The sequence below is a fragment of the Ptychodera flava genome, chromosome 16 (genome assembly GCF_041260155.1).
Source record: "Ptychodera flava strain L36383 chromosome 16, AS_Pfla_20210202, whole genome shotgun sequence".
Taxonomy (NCBI): domain Eukaryota; kingdom Metazoa; phylum Hemichordata; class Enteropneusta; family Ptychoderidae; genus Ptychodera; species Ptychodera flava.
In genome coordinates this window covers 8,504,089-8,527,663 of record NC_091943.1, presented here as the reverse complement: position 1 = coordinate 8,527,663, position 23,575 = coordinate 8,504,089, and the positions used below count along the sequence as shown (strand labels likewise).

The 23,575-nt window shown below is 37.8% G+C and overlaps 3 protein-coding genes across 4 annotated transcripts in view; all 3 read right to left on the bottom strand.

The window, feature by feature from the left end:
* Positions 1-23,575, bottom strand: part of LOC139152724 (UDP-glucuronosyltransferase 2C1-like) — a 567,100-nt gene that overhangs the window by 132,636 nt on the left and 410,889 nt on the right. The gene's annotated exons all lie outside the window — the stretch shown is intronic.
* LOC139152719 (sulfotransferase 1B1-like) lies at positions 6,651-14,244 on the bottom strand. 2 transcript variants are annotated; one of them, XM_070726027.1, is made up of 6 exons: positions 13,958-14,244; positions 12,343-12,572; positions 11,567-11,693; positions 10,800-10,894; positions 7,836-8,025; positions 6,651-7,336 (listed from the first exon to the last, which is right to left on the bottom strand). In XM_070726027.1, the coding sequence occupies exons 1-6, from the start codon at positions 14,133-14,135 to the stop codon at positions 7,227-7,229; spliced, it is 930 nt and encodes a 309-aa protein (XP_070582128.1). In that variant the 5' UTR covers positions 14,136-14,244; the 3' UTR covers positions 6,651-7,226. The 2 variants fall into 2 exon arrangements, with proteins under 2 accessions (XP_070582128.1, XP_070582129.1); XM_070726028.1 differs by lacking the exon at positions 7,836-8,025.
* LOC139152718 (sulfotransferase 1B1-like) lies at positions 15,854-23,047 on the bottom strand. Its single transcript, XM_070726026.1, has 6 exons — positions 22,954-23,047; positions 20,416-20,651; positions 19,020-19,146; positions 18,528-18,622; positions 18,064-18,250; positions 15,854-17,652 (listed from the first exon to the last, which is right to left on the bottom strand). Exons 1-6 carry the CDS (start codon positions 23,045-23,047, stop codon positions 17,504-17,506), a joined length of 888 nt encoding a protein of 295 aa, XP_070582127.1. The 3' UTR covers positions 15,854-17,503.

Genomic DNA, 23,575 nt, shown 5'->3' with positions numbered 1-23,575 from the left:
TAGTGTAAGGAAATTTTGGAATTGCATTCGTCAAACAAATATGATACATCTCAAAATAACGATGTCAAGGTTGGAGATCAATGTAACCAGCCTTTTGGACGTTAATTTTTCCCGACTTTGTTTTGTCTGAATCTATACTTCTTGCGTATGTTAAAAAGCTGAGATCTGGCTGTGCACCCGGAGCAGAATGGTGTGATGTCTGAACGTTTGAAATATTCCATTAACTCTAAGGTTATCTATCATATGAGACTAATGTATTCTATTCGTTTTAAATTTGGTATTGTTTCGTTGGCATTTCATTAGAGATTACTTATACCTTTATTAAAATCGACACTTGATCCTGCAGTACCTTGTCCTGTATGTTTTCGAAATTCTTGAACTTATCTTCTCGATGTTTCGGACAACATGAATTTAGTAATATAAAGTTATATCTTTGGACAACAACATTTTTTCTAATGGTATATTTACTTCAAGTCGGAGAGTACGGCTATTATTACCCCGCTTCTAAACAGGAAGCCTGTGTGATGTAAATAATTATACAGGCATTTCCCTTCTTCCTATACTTGGCAAAATATTTACAAAGATTTTGAACTTTTGCCTAGAAAATTATTATCATCGTAAAAAAAATATTTCAGAAGCTCAGGCCGGTTTTCGGCGCAGCTATAGTACCATTATAGATAACATTTTCAGACTATAAGCTATGGTAGCCAAATATCTGACACTACGAAAAGCGATATTTTTATTGTATTTTCATAGACTTTTCAAATGCCTTTGACTCTGTTCAGCATTATTTATTGAGGGATAAATTGATTGTCTATTCTGATTTAAATATAGAGGATTTTACAATTTTGTGTAAATACTTCCGAGGTATCATTGATTATTTTGAATGTACCATTGGAACACGGCGAGGCTGTATGCTAAGCCTTATCCTATTTTATTTCTTGTTAATGACCTTGTCTCGTACACAAATAAGGTCGGTTAACGTTGCGAAGGTGTGTATATTGAAGAAGCCCTAATTATTAATACTTTGATGTATGCCGACGATATGACCGATGGATCAGATATGCCAATCCACACAATTAATAGGTTACAGGGTTTTTTTTTCTCACTGGGGTTTAAGTGTCAACTTTGATAAGACCAAAATTATTGTGTTCTGCAGTGGAGTTCGGTTAAAATTATCAAAAATGTGCTCTAGATAAAAGGCAAATACAGGTTGTACCATATTAAAGGTACCTAGGTTTAATTTCTCATCTAGACTTAGTTGGAGCCCAACCAAGAAAAACCAAGATGCACAAGGTAGAAAAGCCATGTTTCAACTGAAAACTGTATAGACAAAGCTGGGAGGAATGTCGTTGTTAGATTTTTTTAAACATTTTGATACTTATGTCAACCCAATTCTTTTGCATGGTTGTGAAATCTGGGGCTACGATCATGCCCACAGGTTGAGCAAGTTCGTTATCAAATTTGTAAGTTTCTTTTAAATGTTAGTGGGAAAACGAATGATCTAGCTGCAATTGGTGAATATGTCAGATTTCCCCTCTATATGTTGTACATTTCAAAAGATGTGTAAGTTATTGTTCAAACTTTTGCATGTCGACTCTGATAGTTATCCTTACAAATGTTATCTCATGTTGACAAGATTTGCAGAAGAATGTCGGACAAAATCATTGAACTGGGCTTTCAACTTAACATTAAAACCCTACTCTGTCGTTTTGGATTGGCCATGTATGGATAAATCAAGGTGTAGGTTCTGTTAGGCTGTTTTTTATTTCAATTTTCTCAGAGATTTAATAAGAGATTGTGCTCGACAGAGTTGGTATGAGGTATAGAATCATCTTCCAGGTTACGTTCTTATTGTGCCTTCAAAACAATGCTTGATCCAGACAAATATTCGAGTATTGTACACAGTTCTGAATTTAGAACCGCACTGTAAGATTCTGTTGTTCGCCACATTTCTTGGAAGTTAAGAATGGGCGATCATACCAGCAGATCAAAGGTTCTGTAAATTTTGTACGAAAAATAGTTATTATTGTATTGAAGACGAGTTCCATTTTCTCTCTATCTGTCCACTCTATAGAGACCTTCGCAATTAATTGTTACCAAACTGGTTTTGTATCAATCCGTCATTCGATGGGTTTATCTCACTGATGAGCACAAGTAATGTGACTTACTTACAACGCTTTAAGCAACTTAGACCTCATTCATTTACTTTGCAATAAAAAGACGAGTGGACTCTCTCTCCGTTAGTTAAAGTCTCTAACAATTTTTCTCTATGGGCCTGTTGCCCACTGTTATGAAATAAATGATTGAAATTTCATATTGTAACAAACGAAGATCGACAGTTTATACTTGCTCTCTAGATGCAGAGGCAGCCTTTGATGCTGTACCTCATGATGTTTTGTTTTATGAAGCAATGGATGTACTTCCTAATCATTTTGCTGGATGATTTTGGTGTACTATGATTAGTACAGGCACATTGGTGTACAAATTAAGTGCGTAAAAGTACACCCGTTTTAAATATCAAAATCATCTTGCACAAAAAACCGATCATATCTTTTTAATAAAGATCGTGAATTTCGCCAAACTAATGAATGTTTCTATAGAAATAGACCATTTAGGTCAGGAGGAAAGGGTAATTAAGAGAATCTGGTAAATATTTACGGGAGAACGCGCCTCGGGGACAGATATTCAGACTCTCAAACTTTTACAATGCTTTTCTGATATACCACTGGTAGGGTTCACTTTAAAGCTCTTGGTCTAAGAAAACTTTTCACCGGTTTAGTTTTTCAAAATTCGAAAATTTTACTTTTGTCCATAGAGTTCGCACAGGGATATCGGCCATTTTGCATTTTAAATATCCGAAAATATATTTGTTTCTCTAGTGCAAAAAATTCGCACGGTGGCCCACGATTTTTATTTTTATTTTGAAAGAGAATGGTTGAAAGATTCTTTAAGGATGGTTTCAGCAAAAGTTTAAGTCTTTCACTTTGGAGGCGCGAACTACCTTAAAACCTTCCAAGATTTCCCATAAGCTTATTTTGTCAGACCTGCTTTGCGTGTTTTTTAATGACTTTTTCGAAGTTTCACTTAGGTTAATCACAAAACGACTTTGACAACTTACATAAACTTATCTTCACCCTAATAAAATGCCTGTGTCGAGTTTGTTAGCTGGCGTCAACGTACAATATTGAATTATGCCAAGAACATAACCGATAGCAAAGTGTGCAGCTTGAACATCGTGGATATACAATCGCCCATGGGCAATATAGCATAAGGCGATTCCGTTATTGCATGCAAAATGCAAGAATGCATATTTTCTTGAATTTTAGCTAAAGACTCGCTACAACAAGTCACTCTAAAAGCCTACTACGTGAGTTAAAGATTATGATGTTATACGCAATTGTTTGATTACAGTATAGAGTTTCAATTGAGTATCTTGGTATTTGGGGGAACTTGTGCACGAGGACATCGCAGCTCTGTCAATTGTTGTTTTGGAGACGGCCGGAGATAGTGACACAGAAAGGGGCAGTCGCTGAAGTGGGCAAAGAGATAGACTGGAAGATCGGTCGCTCGAGGGCGCTCTCTTCGCTCCCCGAGGGAGCATATATAGGGAGCGTCCTCGAGTGACGAAATTTTCAGTCAAGCAAAGAGGCAGACGAGTACAAATTTCTGATATGTGTAACTCCCAAATTCGTCAGCCTCATGTGTGATAACCATTGACTTGAATCATACATTATTGTTACAAGCTATGTGACTGACATTGTATGAAATTGTCAATGTCAAGTCGAATTACGCTTTTAAAATCATTGAATACGATTATACTCACTCGTCTTTACTGAGGTACATTGAAATAAAATCTTGCCAATTATATGGGACTTCAAAAGGACATTTCATGTGGTTTTGCGAACATTTGTGAAGGCAGAATTTATGGAGGCAAGTACGCTGAAATGAACCTTTGACCCTGGATTTTCTCAAACTTTGCACGGCGACCACCGGATTTTATTGTTGATTTTGAGTGTGGTTTAAATTTTTGAGGAAAGTTTGAGTCAAATTTAACTACCATAAATATTGATTATTTTGCGTCGGTGTTCAACTTTCTAAGACTCATGGTTGTTAGAGCGTTGACTCTAGCACGTCTTTTCGGTTTAAAGATATAATATTTATGTCTGTGTTAAATTTCTGACATTTTTTAGTTGTTAGAATGTTGACTCTTGTAAATGATTTAGGTTATATGTAATTATTTCGATAAAAATGTGTTGCAATCATTGTCATTAAATCATTGGCGACTATTCGTTAAATGTACTTCGCCTCCCATCTTTCTCAATTTGCTAGAACAGGTCGAGGAACATCAAAACTACATTAAAGAAAGGTCCACAGACGAATTACTACTACTGACTGTTTTATATGTCTTTAATTGAATTGCTTTCATCTAAGAGACAAAGAATCATGTATGGTATTCCCTCGGCCTAACACTGCAAATACAACAATGTCAATCAGTCACACAGCTCAGATGAATCAATAGTCCCTTTACCTCTATTTAATTTGGTAAATAATCCCTGAAAAAATAAGAAGGTAAGAGGAGATGCAATTCTCCTGGATTCATGAGAAATGTAATGATCATTTCATGTTATTGTGATTAAGAAACCAGAAAAGCTGCATTAGCTTATGTAACACCATTTTGGCGAATTTCCTCACGGTAATCATGAGGGTTTGTCAACATAACAAAGTTGAAGAGAAGAGAGAATGTGAGAGAAAAAGAACTTTTCAATTTACAGACAATTGTTTGCATGACATGTACTGTAACATAGGAGCATATTCAGTTCACATCTGATTTTACGTAACGGTTGCGGTATCATTGGTCCATTACGGCAAAGTAGCGATATGCGGGTCGTGTTCAAGCATTTTAATGTGTGATTGTTATAATAAAGCGAGATCTGCTGAGGAATTGAAAAAGTGAGATTGAGAGTATTTTTCCACACAGTACAGAGGATGGATTTGTCGATGTTCAAAAATGTCCACCCAGTTAAAACCACTTGTTCTTGCCAGTAGTAGTTAGGGAGCGAACATTATTAACGGCAGAGGGGTTATGAAAATATAGGGTGTTAAAGGGGGCTTTGAAAATTCTAAAGTACCACTGGGGGATTCCAACTTTTCACTCAATGCACACCCTACCGCTAAATTACTCTTAACAGGACAGAAACAAATTTCTCACAAACCAGTTGTCCGAGGTCATCAAATGAAGCAGCAGTGTTTCAACGACTGATGATCATTTACAGTTTGTGCTTGTGAGCACTGTAATGCCAGCTGTCAAAGTGTGGTCATGAGAAATGAGAGCAACAGTAGACTAATATGGGGGTACTGGAAACTGTCGAAAGGTGGACAATGGGCCGGGAAAAGACGTTCAGGCAAATAAATCAATTTTAACAGGTATAGCATATCTGTCGATGTCAATAGTGTTTCACACAAAAAATAAAAATTTCAATTATTCGAGTATTGCAGGGCCCTGAAAAGGCAATCCATATCCAAGGACGTTTTATCTAAAACCATAGGTTGTAAGCTAATGTTCCCATGAATCTCTAAAATCGACGTCAAAGTCTCAGAGCGTCTACATCTCAGTGCCAGGGCGAATGAGGGAATGTCTCTCGCTATGAGTACAACTTAAATCGTCTCCAAGTCTACATATTGCATGTATTATCTTGCCTTTGGTATGCATCATAATTAACTAAAGACAATCGGGGAGGAAGGTCACTCCTATCCAAGTTCATCTGTCAGCATAGGGCAGGAAGGTCAAGATTCAACGTCCGGTCAATGCTAATGTTTTGAAAACAATGCGGCCACTTCAGAGGTCACGAAGGTGAGCAAGGGAGATCATTCTCACGTCGATGCACCACGTGCAAGGGGTTACTGTTGGTCAGTTTATTGTCAGTCGTACAATCGTCGAGCTATATCATATTTTATTTAGTGGTGTACTGTTTTGCCTTGGTGAAAGAGTCTTAAAATTTTTACGCAGCTATATTACTATAGCTATCGCAGATGTTTATGTTATCTTTATACAACGTACGTAACGAACTTCTGTTTTGTAGTTGTCGTCGGCAATGTAAATATGGATTTTGAATTCAGAATTGTGTCTGCTATGTAGGTATGACCATTATTATTTTTCAACTACTGTTGCATTCTCAAGATAAGATGTTCAGAAAATTACAACCGTTTTGATGAAATAACTTTTTCATTGCATTATCATATTCTTTGAACCGACACTATGAACTACTGAATTCGGTTAACGGTACATCATGAAACAGCGCCCAAGGTTTACGTCATTCCTGGCCTTGAACTTGAATTGAAACCCTTCAGTGGAAACTCCACGTTTATTCCGCTATCACAAATCCATAATTTGGAAACTTCATCAAACGGAGTATCATGTCTTTCAGTAATATACTCTTTATAACCCTCAATTTTACTTGCACGAAAAATCGTGAGTATCGTCAGGCGACTGTTCTTCAATTTATTGCGAATCATAGCAAATACATACGTTTATCATGTACATTCACCTTATTTTATCATGATGGCAAGTGACACACCTTTTCTTCCATATAAGCACAGACATTCGCGTTCACTGAAGCACAGTTTCGAATAAAACCAACCCGGAAAAGTAAGGTTTCATAAATTTATTGAGAATGTCTGTACGCACGCATCCTAATGTTACCATCACAGACAAATAAAGAAACAGTTTCTCTTTCTGTCTGTGGTTACCATATATGATGATACAGTGTCAAAACAAAGTGAAAACATTACAACTGATAAGACACCGCAAACTTTCGTAGTTCGCGAAACAAAACCTTTCTTTCACAATCGTCATAATACGGGAGGCACCGTGGACCAGAGGATGAGACACGAAGTCGAAGAACAGCTTTACACTTGTGATGAAATAAATCCTCCACATAACACTGGCAATGCCTCACTCCGATTATAACGGACCTTATCGAGTGCTATCACCTGTCAAAATAATACGTGGATAAAAGTCAAGAAATTTCCTTAATATTTCGTACATCATGAAAATCGAATTTTTATGCTCCGCGGAGAATAATATCAGTGCAACATAGACTTTCATAATTACCGAAAGCATTTCGGCATTGGATTGACAGATGCATGGAAATAAAAAGTTTATCGACTAGCCGTTTTCCCCGACATTTCCGCCTCTGAGAATATCGTCGATAAGTAGGGAATAGTCACTCAAACTCCATTTCAAGTCCACTGTCTCCGATCCACTTCTTGTACACTTGATCGAACTCTTCATTCTGCGCTTCGGTAAAGTACTCCTTCCAACCGCCAACTTTACCTGGGAACATGAAGAAAACATTGTCAGATATCTGTATAACCGATTCTGAAAGTCTTCCCTCTCATGCATCTAATTTATAATGTGCTACTAGCTCATGTGAAATATCACCAGACTGCAATACTTCTGTCGATATATCGACAAATTGAATTTGTGCAGCCATTCAGCACGTATTTGTTAAGCATTACATTTTATCAAATATTTTCAAATACCTCTATTTGCGAAATAGTCCTTTGTAAATTAATGCATGGCGACAGCAAGAGGATGGTTGTCTCTCGGAACACTCAATATTCACCGCCTTTATGTTATGTGGCATGGTGACGAATCGCGTGAAGACTAGAGACAGCGCATCGATTCTTATTTTTTGTTATTAATATAATAGTGTACTCTCAATGCACAATACTGACATTGCTTTGTACTCAATGCGCATGCTCCATCAAAAGTGGTTGGCGTTCTATTGTAATTATTTTCAGAAGTTAGCGTTCAAGAAAGTAATGGTTACCTTTCCTCACAAAAGGACTTTTGGAAGGATCAACTTTCCACGTATCTATAAGGTATCGGTCGCATCTATCTTTAGGATTCTTCTTCATATATTCAAAGGAACAAAGTTTCACTATCTTGTCAATTTGCTCATCAGAGAGATGATCCTGTTCTAGGAATGCTGCTATTTCCTTGACACATTTTCTCAGATCCTGAAATTCATTGACACATTGGACCAAGTCACTATCATACAGTGGGATATTCTAAATCGTCATACTATTTTGTAAGGGATGGTCAAAATACAGTAGTACTACCGCTCAATCGTTCGTTGATATTGTTTCATTTGTGTTTCATGAAGTTTCTGTCCATAGTCACCCATCACTTCGTTGCGATTAATGACATTTTTATGGCAAGCCCCGTGATATTTAGGATGAAACGAGGAGCAAGGCTCGAGTTGAAGCCGTGCCATGTGTGTTTGTCGTCTGTTTGTTTTTCAATTTTCCTTGGCAACTTAATCTCTTTGACAGATGTTCATCGCCATCTTGATCACTTAAGCTTTTCAGGGTCATGTATAGTAGTCGTGAAAGTAACACACGCCCCGAGACAGGAGTTTTAAGGTACTGATCCAATTATCTTACCTTCTAAAGAACACATGAGTGAGGTCAGCTTATGAAACGGGTGACAAGAAAACAACTAATATAACCGTCCGATATTTGAAATTCAAAATGACCGCTATGCCTTCCGTTAATTCAATTAACTTTCGATTAACATTAACCAGTGTAAGATCGATTTATCGCACCAGCTTCAAAATGAAGCCGAACAAACAGTATAAGGAAGGCATTACAGCGCTTGTCTTTTTAGTGTGGAGTTTCAGGGTTTGGCACACATGGGTTTCTTGACTGTAACGTACAAGTTGTTGTACTCCGACACATAACATCAAAGGATACGTCGATTGCCGCACGTTCTCTTATCATGCAGAATGTTACGGAGCTATAACACTGTAGCAGAACTTTTACCTAAGAGTGACAGTAATCTTTCCCGATACAGGCGTATGATTGCTTCAAACCTTTGCAGTCTCGGTCAAACACACCCGGAAGACTATTCCATTTAACATCAAGGATGTGATTTGCACTAAAGGGCGTGATTTTTACCGGGAATATTAAAATAGCCTAAATGCAAAAATTGAAACTATTTGTTATGAAATTGACTAAACATTTATTTGTATTGTACCCTGAAGGGTAACACTCACTCAGTGTAGCCAGGTTTGACTTCCATAACGGAAAACACCAGTGTATTGAGTGTTCATCAAAACTTCCACATGAAACTTGTTTCCGCCAACTTTGCTCTCTGAGAGCAGCGGCGCAGATAGGCAGGCACAGATTGAACTCATTGCAATAAACAAGCATGAGTCTAGTACCAATCCAAGTCCAATACAGGGGAAAATGCAGACAATTTTACACAACCCTTTGGACTCGTACCACGATTCCTAATTAACAGACGTTTGCATGGATGTGGCTAAGAAGTTTGTGCACTGGCATCTCTGCTACACGAATAAAGTGCGCCGCGTACCGGAGTTCAAATCCAAACCGTGCGGGTAAATTTGACATATGTGTTTTGGTTATTTTTCATCGGGGGGGGGGGGGGGGGGGTGTCATCAAATTTTTTCGTCTGACAAAGGGGGGTCATCTTTTTTCACGAAAAATGCAGGGGGTCCATATTTTTTTGAACACCGGCGACAAGATTTTGCCGGCCCCCAAGGCCGTAAAAACTGAACGGTCGCTAACGGAGGGCTTCTCAGATTTGATGGCTTCTATGAACTCAACTTCAACGTCCAGTAACACACTTTGTCGACCACGGCGATAGTTTCTAGGGGATTTACTGAACCGGTCTTGCAAAAATGTACCCAAATCTTCTTTTAATAATAATACGGTCGTTGCTGCCAATCGCAATTTCTTCGCTGTTTGTACATATGATCCACGAGGTACAAAACCAGTCGCCTGATCACCACCTATCTCCTCTATTTCGTGAACTACTTATTGCCGGAGATCACTGCTGGTTGCCTTTCCACGGGTGTAGGTTCTTCCCCGTGTATTTTGCATTATTTCGATAGATTACTCCAAGGCGATAGCTATACGAAGATACGACGATCAAACGTGGGTCCTTTTCTGTTCAGACCGACAGTTGTGACCGTTAAAACAACTCGCTTAAATTTGCATGCAACAACACTGCACTGTGCGGCATTCTCAGACGAAGACAGAGATGAAAACGTGTCGTTTGTCTTGGATAAAATGTTGCATTTCCATCTGGTATTTCTTTGTGTCGAACTGTAAACCTAGGCTGTGACAACAAAAAATCCGTTTGTGCCAAACCCTGAAACTCCACACTAAAAAGACAAGCGCTGTATAAAATTCCTGCCGAGTTTTCTGTCAACGCGCTTATGAAGACTGTTGATGTTTCAATGGCTATGAACAGTAGATTAGATTTTTTGATGTTATTGATATATAAGATTGAATATGACTCTTATAGTGTAATCTTATTGCGTGTTTGTTTACCAAAATGTCATGTTTGATACGCAAAATCGTTTCACCTCGTTTTCCCTCTAGACTGAAAGATACGTCGCTCGAGGGCGCTCTCTACGCTCCCCATGGAGCCCTCGAGCGACAGATCTTTCAGTCTAGTGCCCCTCTCGTGATGTAAGAAGTTTTGCGATAAGAGAGCAAACTAACGCAATTCATCACAAAAAGTAGGCCTGCAAGCAAATTAAAATTGAGATTATTTCCCGACCAAACTGATATCTAACGACGATTCACAACATGATACTTTCTAGTCGTTGGCACAAGAGCATCCCATGTTTTACTAATATGCCATCGGAAGTATGACCAATTTGAACTGATACAAAAACGGCCATTTTGATAGTTTGAATGCAATGCATTTCACAAATAAGACATGTTTAAAACAAAATGCATGAATAAAAACAAATACCCACCTTCACCATATCTTCATACTTCATGAAAAGTACGTTAAGATTATTGCGTCTCTCCCACCATGGAATAACATGGCTGCCCCAATCGCCACCATATGCTTTTGTTTTCGTAAAATCAAAGTGTTATCAGATATCATAACAACGAGATTTGTTTCGCATTCTGTGTATCTTACATATGATAACGTGTTTTTTTTATTTCAATAATGTGTGATTTGTATTTTTTTGTAATTTTCAGAAAGTAACAAGATCCAGCTACGGCAAGTTCACTTTTCCCAACTATACAGTGCATTTATAAGATTCCATGAGCAGTGGCGTTTTTGCCATGCTTAACGCGCTGCCTTCATCATCAAATTGCCTCTAATGTCTTTCAAACGAGTGTCAAGAAAGGCTATCTAGGCCTACGCCCGCTACCATAAGCAACATGGTACTTTTTGTTTTGGTGCTCAATGCAAAACTACCCCCATAATTAACTCTTTCAGCACTAAACTTCACCGTAGCTTTCAACAGGTTGGCTGGCTCTATGTACATGATATCAAATGTTCCATTCTGCAAACGATGAAGGACACTGCCATATTCCTCAGGGAAGCCACAACGATCTCTTATTCAACCAGGATCAATTTCAAAACGGCGGTTCAAGTCAAACTATCATGACGTAAGAACGTAGTGTTTTCAAACCACAACTATGGCCATAAAAGTTAAAGCCATAAAAGTTATAATCGAAAGTAACTATATCGTAATAAAATTTCGAAAGAATAAAAATGATGGCCTACCCATGTTTTTACTGCGGAATATTGACAGATAGTCTTCCCATTTGTATGGCATTTCATCAGGGCTAGTCATGTAATGATGGTAGTAGGAGACAGCGGCGTCTTTGGGGTTTCGAGCAACGTAAATCACCTTGAAGAGACAAATGTTATAAACTTGCTGACATCAAGTTTAGTCAAAAAATCGTTTCTGATCACCGCACGCGTCATGTCAGAACCTGCGCGTCATGGCTTTTTGTTACATACTCATCAGTACAGGTATACTTGATATCCCTGTTTGCATGTCCAAAAATGCTAAAAAGAAAACGGAAGAATAATGCAGCCAGTGATAAAAGACAATAACTGTTGCATCAGTAGTGCCAAACCAGCATTGTTAGGAATGAAAAAAAAGAAAAAAAGAAAAGAAAACCGCGTCGCCGCATCACTTTTGCTGAATGTCAAGGACCAGAAACAAATTTTTTTGGCCTTACAGTAAGTAACAGTGGAATCTCAATATTTTCAATTGAGGCAAAGGATTGTGGATACAGCTTCAACACTTTTCAATGAATGTTTGATATCGAAAATTGACGACGTTACAGTATATTTGCAATGTAGATACACTGTTCACTGACTTCGTCGTTAGCAAATTTACAATTCACAGGGCAACGTGTTTATATAATGCGCCGATTGTTCGCCATGCACGACTGATCGGGTTATTCTGTTATTTCAGAATTGCTGTCTTAAAATATTGAAGACGATTAACGACGCCTGGATAGACAGGAAAATTGACAAAAAGAGTGTACCTTTACTGGTTTTTCAAACACTTGTGGCGGTAACAGAGAGGGTGCCAGGTGGGTTGGGATGAACCTCCGACCATTCGTCTTTTCCAGCTTCTTGTACCATGGTTCCTCATTTAGATTTCGATGAAATTCAGGCAATGATGCCTTCATACTAATGGGGATGTTGGCTTGAATCATCTCCTCATTGGCATCGTTCATTACCAAGGTAATGATCTTTCTTGTCCACGTTGTTCCTATAACCCAAAACCAAAGAAAATAGGATAGTGATTTGCGTTTGAGGCAATGGTTTAACAATTGATGTTACAGCAATGAAGGCATGTTTGAGCTGGCCGGCTGAAGTTTCCTCATCTCAAGAATATCAGGACAAATATGTTTGTCCAATAGCGAGTGCATATATGAAGTGAACTCGTGAAAATCAAACGGTTTACCCGTTGCTGAGGTGGTTTGTCGCTACATGATAACATTATATTGAAACTCCGGAGTGAAACTCCAAAAGGATATTTTCCTTGCTGAGAACTCGCAGTGATCCAATCGAATTTAGCAAAGTTGTTTTCACGACCAATCAGATCGCTGTATGTTGCGTCAACATAAACCAGCATGATATAATGGATATTATATCATACCAGTATATTGATGGTGCAAATACAGCGATCTGATTGGTCGAGACGCGAAAAGAACCGTGGTATATTGGGCGATATACCACGGCTGGCATACGCGCGAGCTCTCAGCTTGAGCAAAACTCCGTTTATGACGTTCAACGCCAGAATTTCAATATACTGTTATGATATAATAGCAATAAATCACACCCAGCGACGGTATACCACTCGATTTTGACCAGTTCACTTCATATATGCACTCGCTATCGCTCGTGCATATATGTCGTGAACTGGTCAAAATCTCGTGGTATACCATCGCTGGGTGTGCTTTATTGCTTAATTATATCAAACCTGTATATTAATTGCGCAAATACAGCGATCTGAATGGTCGTGACGTGAAAAGAACCGTGGTATGTTCGCGATATACCACGGCTGGTACACGCGCGCGTTTACGACTAGAGCAAAAATCCTTTTTTGACGTTCCACACCATAATTTCAATATACTGTTATGATATAATAGCAATAAATCACATCCAGCGACGGTATACCACTTGATTTTGATCAGTTCACTTCATATATGCACTCACTATCGCTTTACATTTGGCGCCAAAAGTAAAATAAATATTCCATAAATTTAAATACATTTTTACAGGTGTAATGTCAAATTACACCGGTTGGATATGTACATTATACGTTTAAACAACACACATGTATATGTGTAGCCAAGTAGCCAAACGTATACGCAAAATCGTGTCAGGCCTTCTGACAAGTTCTGATGATGTGTTGACAAATACTAGTCGAAAGAAAGCTTAGGCGATGATCATGCATAGCACCGCACCGTTTCTATCACAGATCACTTTGTTTAATATTATGGGTTCACGGCCCGGGTCACGGTCACTCCACAACATGACCATGATAGAGTGTAAGCAAAGGCATATTGTTCACGTCAGCAGCGATGTCTAAGATTCCCTTCCAATTCAAAGGTTACCCAAATTAGGTAAACTGTGCAACTGCAGACTTACCAGACTTAGGGTACGTGATTAGGAAGATATCAGTAGACCTAACTTCAAACGTTTGAAGGGCATCGAGACTGGTTGATGGTACAAACCAAGGCATAGTGTGTCCAGTTCGTTCATACACATGAGTATCATGCCGTGTTCTCGGCACACGATTTCTGTAAAGTTCTTCTGTTTTCGACATGGTTTTACAACTGTACTGGATTTTGCAGGCAATAGTCAACGCAGGTGAGCATAGGTGTGCTGTTAAGCGCACTGTCAATTCGGGCGTTTAATACACTCCTGCGCATTTGACCTCGATTAACCCAAGGATTATGATGACGTTTCACTCAAGGCAAAAAACTACGGGCAGGACCATTTCATGATATGAGGGGGAGGGGCTGGGACAATATTGGAAAAACAAGAGTTCAAGAAGGTGCCTTCGGAAGAAATCTACCAACAGATTAAGGAAAGACAGATAGATTGGGAGCATAAAAGATGTGAAAATCATGATGCATCGCTAGTTGCATTTTCTCATTTTTATTTTCGACGCGACCTTTGGTCGCCTAATTTTCAAAAGAATATTTGATTTCATTGCATTTTCGGCAGATTTTTACGCCCTTTTATGATGAATGTTACAACTCTTATTTTTGGTTGTTTTTTATTTAATTTGACATTTTATTGTGTTTCTCAGGTTTCTACTTCAGTTTCACTTTCTTGCTCCCAAAAACGTGTACCTTTCATCAATGCCCTTTTCGCTAAAACTCTTCTTCAAACTTTGCTGTTCCCAATCAATCGTTTGTAGACTTGGTCAAACTGAATATTCCGTTCTTCTGAATAGAACACTTCTTTCAACTGACATCTGTACCTACATGATAGAAGATGAATTTCCTTGTAGAAACAAGAACGCACATACCTTTCAGAGAGCGACCCACTTTGAATTTCTTAAAACGTTTTCCATTGCAAGACAGACCTGTATGACTGTGAAATTTTGGATATCAGGTGTCCAGAAATGACTGTGGCAATAACAACCTTTACTTTGACGCGTTTTTGTGTCACGAGCAAATACTTTAAAACAAACAAACGGGTCATAGCTTTAGTGGTTCTAAGATTCTGTTGGCAATAAAACTATAATTTGCTGATTGTGGCCCTGATATAAATTGTATTTTACAAGGAGATGCCCCGGATGGACACATTCGATATCGTTCGTGCCATATCTTGAAATTTAACTGAAACCCCTTCAGTATGTATATATAAAAATTACTTCAAGCATAATGTAATAATATCCGTGAAAGGATTCTTAGCTGTACACTCTCATTTATATGTTTGGGACGTAATTTGTAGGTGGTGTTAAAGTTTGAAAAATAATATTTGTTTTGATGCCGACATTTTGAAACCAACTCAGAACGTTTGTTGAACGATGTCGATTTGTCAGCATTGATACCGTGCATCTAGTCTGATACACAAAGATTGAATCACTTGCTAATGTGTTAGAGTAACTCGATACTTTGTCAATAATTGACCACGAGACGTCAAAGACTTTGTCTTCAAAGTTCCATATAAACTTTGACAACTCTGTACTATTTCTGTATTTGTCGTTACGGAATGATTGCGTGTGGTTAGTGAACAGGCAAGCATCATACATAACAAACTGGCCACCTTGCGGCCATATTTGGTTGTATTAAAAAAAATGACGTGAATTTGCAGCCAGCCACAGTGATTTATCCTTGTGCCATGTTTGAAAGAAATGGGATCACGCATTTCTGAGGTACATGCGTGAGCAAACGGACTGACGCACGGATCAACGCTGCCAAATCTTCCACTGAGTCCGACTGAAGACGACGAAATACAAATAGAAACAAACATTTCAATGTAAACTCAGTCTGTCACAAACAAACAAATTTTTGAAGTGCAAACTGTTTTTATTCATGATAAAAAACCGATTTGAAACAGAAAGGCATACAGGCCTGCATGCAGTACATTTTCCCTGATTATAATTGTCTCTTTACTTTCGTCCAGTCTAGATCCCTATAAGGACCAGGAAAGAAAAACACCAGAGTTATCCTCCGTCTTGGTGCCAAAGCTATACCTTAAGGTAAAACGTTTCTATGGAAACAATAAACATTAACACTATCACTTGACGCATTTGCAAGATGAGGCATTCATTGTCTGAAATAAAGAGACATAAGCTTTAGGTTTCCTTTTCAGAAACATTCTCTCATACTGAAAGGGTCACTTTTATTCGTCCTTGATGTAAGGATTCATGATCAAGGAAAGCTATGTTAGCTAGAAGAAGGCCGTCCTGAATTGCTGTTCTTGCTGCCAAGTATTCTAAAGAGTAGCTTGTGTAAAGTTGAGCAAGCGCTCATACTGTGAAGTCGATTCAAGATGTGAGTTATAAAATCCATGTATCTTAGCAACTGCGATGTCAAAGACACGACATCACAAACAATAAGTAGAATCCAAGACACATTGCCAGGGATCCATGCCCAGAACGTTAACAAGTGCCAGCAGATCATATTAGTTTGAAGTCATCCATAAGAAGCTGTATAATAAATTTGACATTTAAGGGACTCATACTTTAGCCAAAATTTAAAACGAAAGCCGAAAAGACATGCAAATGCAAATTTCATCGTCATTTGAATATATGAATAAGGTAATGGAAATATTCTTACAGTTTCTCTGAAGTGTCAGAGTTTCCTCTTTGCGACTCGACAGCACTTATTATATCAAATCTGTAAGGATGGCTTATTTCTGTGTAAGTTTAATGGTTGTAGGAACATAGCATTGTAAGTGTGGCTTTAAATATGACCCAGCTTGGCAATATCGAATGTAAACTTTACCAGTAAAGTGGTCAAACCATCTCATTTCAGGTCTCAGATTTACGCAACCGCATTAATGAAGCCATAGAAGCTGTTTATTGAGACGGCATTTACGTAACAAATCGCTGTGGTGTTTTAATATCTCGAGTTCAGCTCCAGACAAAATACTTTCATTGCAATGAAAAGACAATCGTTGCAATATAAAGACAACAAGTATACGTTGATTCTGTTTTGTGTCACTTGTAAATTCTTTAAGGAAAGAAACAAATGAACCCTTGAATTAGATTAACCATATGAAACCTTATTCAGATTTTCTTTCCTCTGAGAAATCGTTAAAGATAAAAACTATATTTCCTATAGCAAAGGCTGTTTTGAGTCACCATTTTCTATGACAAGGCAGGGCTGGCCATATTCGGAAATCTTGCATGTAATTTATTGATTTTTGACGTCAACACCATTTCAGTTAAAACTTTATTTTAAGTCCACTATCTCCAATCCGTTGTTTGTGAACTTGGTTAAACTTACATTTATTTCATTACAACAGTTCCCATCACCGCATCTACTGAAACAACTGTTTGAGGGCAAGGACACATTCCTTAAAAACAAAAACTGGAAAAAATACAACTTTTGTGGTTCGATTTTTCGGTTGGGAGATAAGAATCTTTTAAGGGTTTTAAGGCCTCTAATATTCTGTGGAATTAACACTATAGTGTGCTGGGAGGAGGCCCGGATGGCTTTATTCGGAAATCTTTCACGTCGTTTCTTGAATTTGAACTTGATCCGAACCCCTTCGGTGAAACTCCATTTCAAGTCCACTGTCTCCGATCCATCGTTTGTAAGCTTGATCAAACCGAGTATTCTCTTCTTCAGTAAAGTACTCCTTCCAAAGGCCAATTTTACCTGTGTTTGAGAACAGAAATTGAAGTGAGAAGACGATGTAACTCTTTATCATGTAAGATATCGTAAAATCCGAAGGTTCATCACGCATAACAATATTTCTCCACCACGAACCTCAATTGCCTATGACGACTGACACCGCTATTCTCAGTGCAAGTTCTTATTATACGTGACGGATTCTTTGTTAAAGGTATACAGTCAACTGTAATCTAAATATGCCGATATATGGTCAAAGGTGCGTTCCTTGGTATTCAAAATGCCCGTGTGAGGGCGCTGTTTTAAAAAGCGGCCACCCGCTTAAAATCCCTGATTGGTTAGGTTGTCTCTTTCCATGGTAACTGTGGTAAAATTGGAACAGGTGACAATATAGCTTTAATTAGTTGTTTAATCATATTTCCGTCATTTTATCCCTACCTTCTCTGACAAAGGGATTTGATGAGGCATCGTACTGCCGAAGTTCGCTCAAGGACGCACGGGTGGCGACCGGATCTCTCTTCATGTTGTCAAAAGTACAGAGTTTCACAATTTTATCGAACTTTTCATCAGTGAGATGGTCTTGTTCCATGAATGCGGCAATCTTTCTGATATATTGCTCAAGATCCTTTCAAAAAAATAAATAAATAAATAAATATTGTGGGTTCTAATACTGATGACAAAACAATAGGAAGATATTTTTAATAATAATGTAATATCAAATGGTGCAAATATACTATACAATTAATTCGAGTGGCTGGATATAACGTCCGCAGATATAAAGGCTTGTTTTATTACAAAAAGGCAATACATTAATGGACAGAAGAAAAAATACCCACAAAAAGACATCAGTACAACACTGCCCCCGCCTATTTACTGCACACATGGCCCTGAAGTATACCGACCTTCACGATATCTTCATATTTCAGGAAAAGCACATTTTGATCATTCCGTTTTTTCCACCACGGGATGACATGGCTGCCCCACTCACCAACATATACTTAAACATTCAAAAGAAAGAAATATTGAACCATGCGGTTAGAGGTCGCGAAACTTTATTCACAAATAATTGAAACCCGGTTAGGATATGAAGTCTAGGCTATGATGTTATGAACAATCGTCGAATTACAGAATAGAGTTTTAAATGAGTACAGAGGTATTTTGGAAAAATCAAGCTCGTGTATGAGGCCATCGCACCGCTGTCAATTGCTGTTCAGGAAACAGAGAGTGACTGACAGCGAAAGAGGCAGACGAGTTCATATTTCTGATACGTATAAATCATAAATTCGTAAGCCTCATATATGACAAAAATGCCCCTACTTACAACATCCATGATTGTTTACGAGCTGTGTGACTCGAATCACGCTTTTAAAATTACTAAATACAATTATACTTACTCATGTCTTTACTGAGATACATTGAAAGAAAATCTTGCCAATTAAGTGGGACCTCATAAGGGGATTTCATGTAGTGATGAAAATACGACACACAGGAATCTTTTAGATTGCGACAGACGAATATTACCTGAAAATAAAAAAAATAAGCATTGCTGTCAAAATGATCAGAAACGGACTAAATTACCCATGATGCCTCTCTTGGGAAAGCTTATACGCAAGTAGGTTGACGAGGCCGTTTGCGCACAGAGTAAAGAAACACGACTTACTCAAGTAAAAGCCTTAAAGACGTCGTAAATCATCATTTAGAATATTTAAATATTCTGCAGGATTAATTATACTTTGAACACTGAATCAGTGAATCAATGCTAGGCTAAGAAGTTACAGAATTGATTTAAATCAAATTTCACTTCGAATTTCAATGGGGAACATAGCATATATAGCATATATAGCCCCTCTGAAATATATATAAGTTGAACAAAATACTACATGTATGCGCACATACGAAGTTTGTCGTTGTTCTTTTGGAGAACTGATACGTAAATGTGCAGGGCAGAATTAACATTACAGGTAGATTCTGTCAGTCTGCACTACGTAAATGTTATCTTCAGACTCAAAGAACTTCCATGGCGACGGCCAATAAATGTCATCAGAAGTAACTTGTCAATGTTTTGATGACTATAATCATGACGAAGTTGAGAAAACAAACAAACAGCCATGACAATATTTCCACGAAATGAAAATTATATAACAATAAGTATAGTTTTGCTGTTTAAAAATACCGCCCTTTCTGACAAATCCATCTTTCAATTTGACAGAATAGTATTATTTATGTCAATTGGTTTCATATTTTCAATCTGTGTTACTACTGGTCTGCTTAACATCTCCAATAGCAGCACTTTTGTTCTATAGTTTTGTCCAGCAGTTTTGCTTGTATTGTGCAATATTCCACAATCAGCCAATCAACACAACCAACACGTGTACACTCGCCATAGTTATTTGTTTAAACAGAAGACTTCAGTTTCAAATTGAGTTAATATTTCGACAATACTTTACATACACAGGTTTTGTTGACTTAGCATTACATCAAACTTATAGGATAAGAACAAGTTAATATAGATGAAACGTTGTACAAATATACTGAATGAATAGCAAAAATATACTTTAATGAGATTAGCATACAGGAAAGGTCGGCAAACCAAAATATAAATAAAAGAATGGGTGTGGCTTATCTGCTTGACAGACATTTGCAATGCAGTGATAAGATATTCAGATTCAATATAGCTGCAATCCGTATGTGAAAATAGACACCGCCTCACTTTTATTTATGAAAAATTTTGCCGTTTTGAAGAAGCTTCGAATGTAAAAAGTTGACGGACGACGGATACCAGACACAAACCTTTGCTGGTTTTTCAAATAGTTGCCGAGGTAGAAGAGAGGGAGGTAGGTGAGTTGGAATGAAACGACGGCATTCCATTTTTTCGAACTTCTTACACATTGGTTCACTGTCTTCAAGGAAATGGAGTTCGGGGTAAGATATTTGTCTACTAAAAGGCACATGTAAACCGCCGTCAATTAACTCTTCATCTGCATTATTCATCACGAGGGCGAGAATTTTATGTACGAGTGTTGTTCCTGTCGAGAAAAACATAATAATATATTCAAAAAAAGCATTAATACTAGAACACCAGTAGTATAGAGACCCTCACATGTAGACCACTCGGGGGATGTGAGACTATTACATTAGTAAATAGAGGCCCCATCCCCTGAAAAGGCTCAAATCGAGGGGGTCTGGGAGTCTCCATTTAACAATTTAAAAAATAGCTCTTATTTCAAAAGGTGCCTAAAAAGTATCCGCTTAAATGGGCAAATGGAAGCTCCCCCCCCCCCCAAAAAATAAACTCAAGCAGAGATGCACCCCTTGTGAGTCATTAGAAAGGAGAGAGAATAGTGGACACACATGAGTATTTAGTCTTCGTGGCAAAGGATGGGTATGCTTTCTTATAAGTTTATTTCATGTTTGGGATTGTATTAAAATTTTTTTTAAGTATCATTTACTGACTATGTTTGTAACCAAACAAACAAACAAACACCGTTCCTTATTGACAAATATGAACACAAATATAACTTTTTATTGGTTCTTTATTGTATATAGGAATAATCATACATAACAAATAAACAAACAAACACGCATAAACAAAAAAACAAACAACCAAACAACAACAAGAAGCCGAGGTTCCTGTGCTTCGGGCGCGCCCTCCTTAAGTGACCCTGGATTTAGCCTTTTTGGGGCTTGGGAGCTTCCATTTACCAATGTAAGAGCCCCACACCCACAAGTGATCTGGATGTGACGGTTGTTTTTTTGGAAGTGGGCGCTTCCATTTGACCATTTAAGCAGATACGCACCCTTTTAAAAAAAGAGCTATATTCTTACTTGTTAAATGGAGGCTCCCAGACCCTCCACCCCCCCCCCCCAATTTCAGCCCTTTTCAGGGGATGGGAGCCTCTATTTACTAATGTAATAGTCCCCCGAGTTGGCTACATGATATGTGAGGGTCTCTCTACAACTAAGGTGGCAAATTTTCTAGAAGAACATATAACCGATTATGCATGTTTCTACCGACAGACTTGTCCTCCATTAGAAACTTGGTAAAACGTAATGTATAACGGACCGTCTCCTTCACTTTGTATTATCACGCTTCAATGTTTTACAATAAAGCCATTTTATTTCAAATCAGTACCCTATATGTATGTATGTATGTATGTATGTATGTATGTATGTATGTATGTATGTATGTATGTATGTATGTATGTATGTATGTATGTATGTATGTATGTATGTATGTATGTATGTGTGTGTACGTATGTATGGAGGTAGGTAGTATGTATGTGTGTGTATGTATGTATGTAGGTAGGTAGGTAGGTATGTTTTTATGTATGTTCAATTGTATGTATGTATGTATGTATGTATGTATGTATGTATGTATGTATGTATGTATGTATGTATGTATGTATGTATGTATGTATGTATGTATGTATGTGTGTATGTTTGTATATGTATGTATGTATGTATGTATGTATGTATGTGTGTATGTGTGTGTATGTATGTATATATGTGTGTAGGTTAAAGTAGGTATAGTAGGTAGGTAGGTAGATACCGCATACACCTATCATCCGTTTGCTATTAGTGCAAGATGCTAGGTATATTAGTATTCATTTATGCAAATTATGTGAATGAGCGTTGTTTTGGTATTGAAATTTTATGCAAATGATACTTAGCTTTATCAATGAGGAATATTCATGTACCGCGCATCTTGCATTGTAGGCCCTATATCCGTTTCTATAAATAAATTTTTATTGAAATCTTCAAGTTAAATGATACAGTGATTTTGAAGGTGATAGAGTGCAGAATTATCAATTAGAGAATTTTAGTGTTCAAAGTAAAAAAAAATTATTATTCCATGTTAAACGTTTCATATAAAGAGCTTTCGTCAATCTTGTTCATGTTGGAGAATTGTTCGATTTTGTGGCTCCATTTCAGTAACCTTATTGACCTCATCGTCCGCTCGCACGGGTCCGTTACTTCCCACTAATGAGAATTTTTGAAGTAGGTGAATGAATTTTGAGAATGAAAGGGAAAGATCGACCGTACGTGATAAATGAACTTGTTAATTTCCACATTGAAATCAAACGCGGAAGATGACTTGTCGTACGCTAAAAGCGATTGCGTGTAGTCTATTCACAGGTCACATATAACCGCGTGGCGGCGCTTTTAATCAAAGGATCTGCAAAACGGCTCGTTCGGCCAAGGTTTGTTTTCAGGCCAGGAAGCATCCAGCTGCATGGACAAGAGACCCTGACAAGCGAAGACGTATTGACCCTCAGCACTCATTTTTTTCTTGATCCCCCAAACTATGAGCAATGACGACTTCCTTACCAGACTTCGGGTATGTGATCAAGAAGACATCGCTTTCTCTCACTTCAAATGTGTTCAGAGCATCGAGAATAAAGGCGGGGATGAACCATTGCATAGTGTTTGTTGGTTTTTTTTTTTGTTTTTTGGGTTTTTTTTTCCCTTCCCCTTCCTTCCTTCCCATCTTTTCATCCTTGTCTATATTGGTTTTTTTCCCCTCTTTCCTTTCCGTGATAAGTTCCAGTATTAGTATAATATTTGTATCATATTGCTGATTTCTCCCAGCCAAAGGTTACTCCTTTGTGCTTTATGGTATGTAATTCAAGTATGGTTGTATCAAAACCTATTATTAACTTAGCATGTTGGAATATTCAAGGTCTTTCTGATAGTAAGATGTCTGACCCTGATTTCCTTGGTAGGGTTATGAAATTTGACATTTTTGGAATTGTTAATCATGGTCATCTTCTGACCAGTGTATTTCTATTGATGATTACTATTGTTATAATTCTTATAGATCTATGGGTGTTATTGGTCGAAAAACTAGTGGAGGCATTTGTGTATTTATTAAAAACTCCTTACGAGCTGGTGTTAAAATTTTACAAAAGAAACATGATTTTGCTGTTTGGCTAAGATTAGATAAGTCATT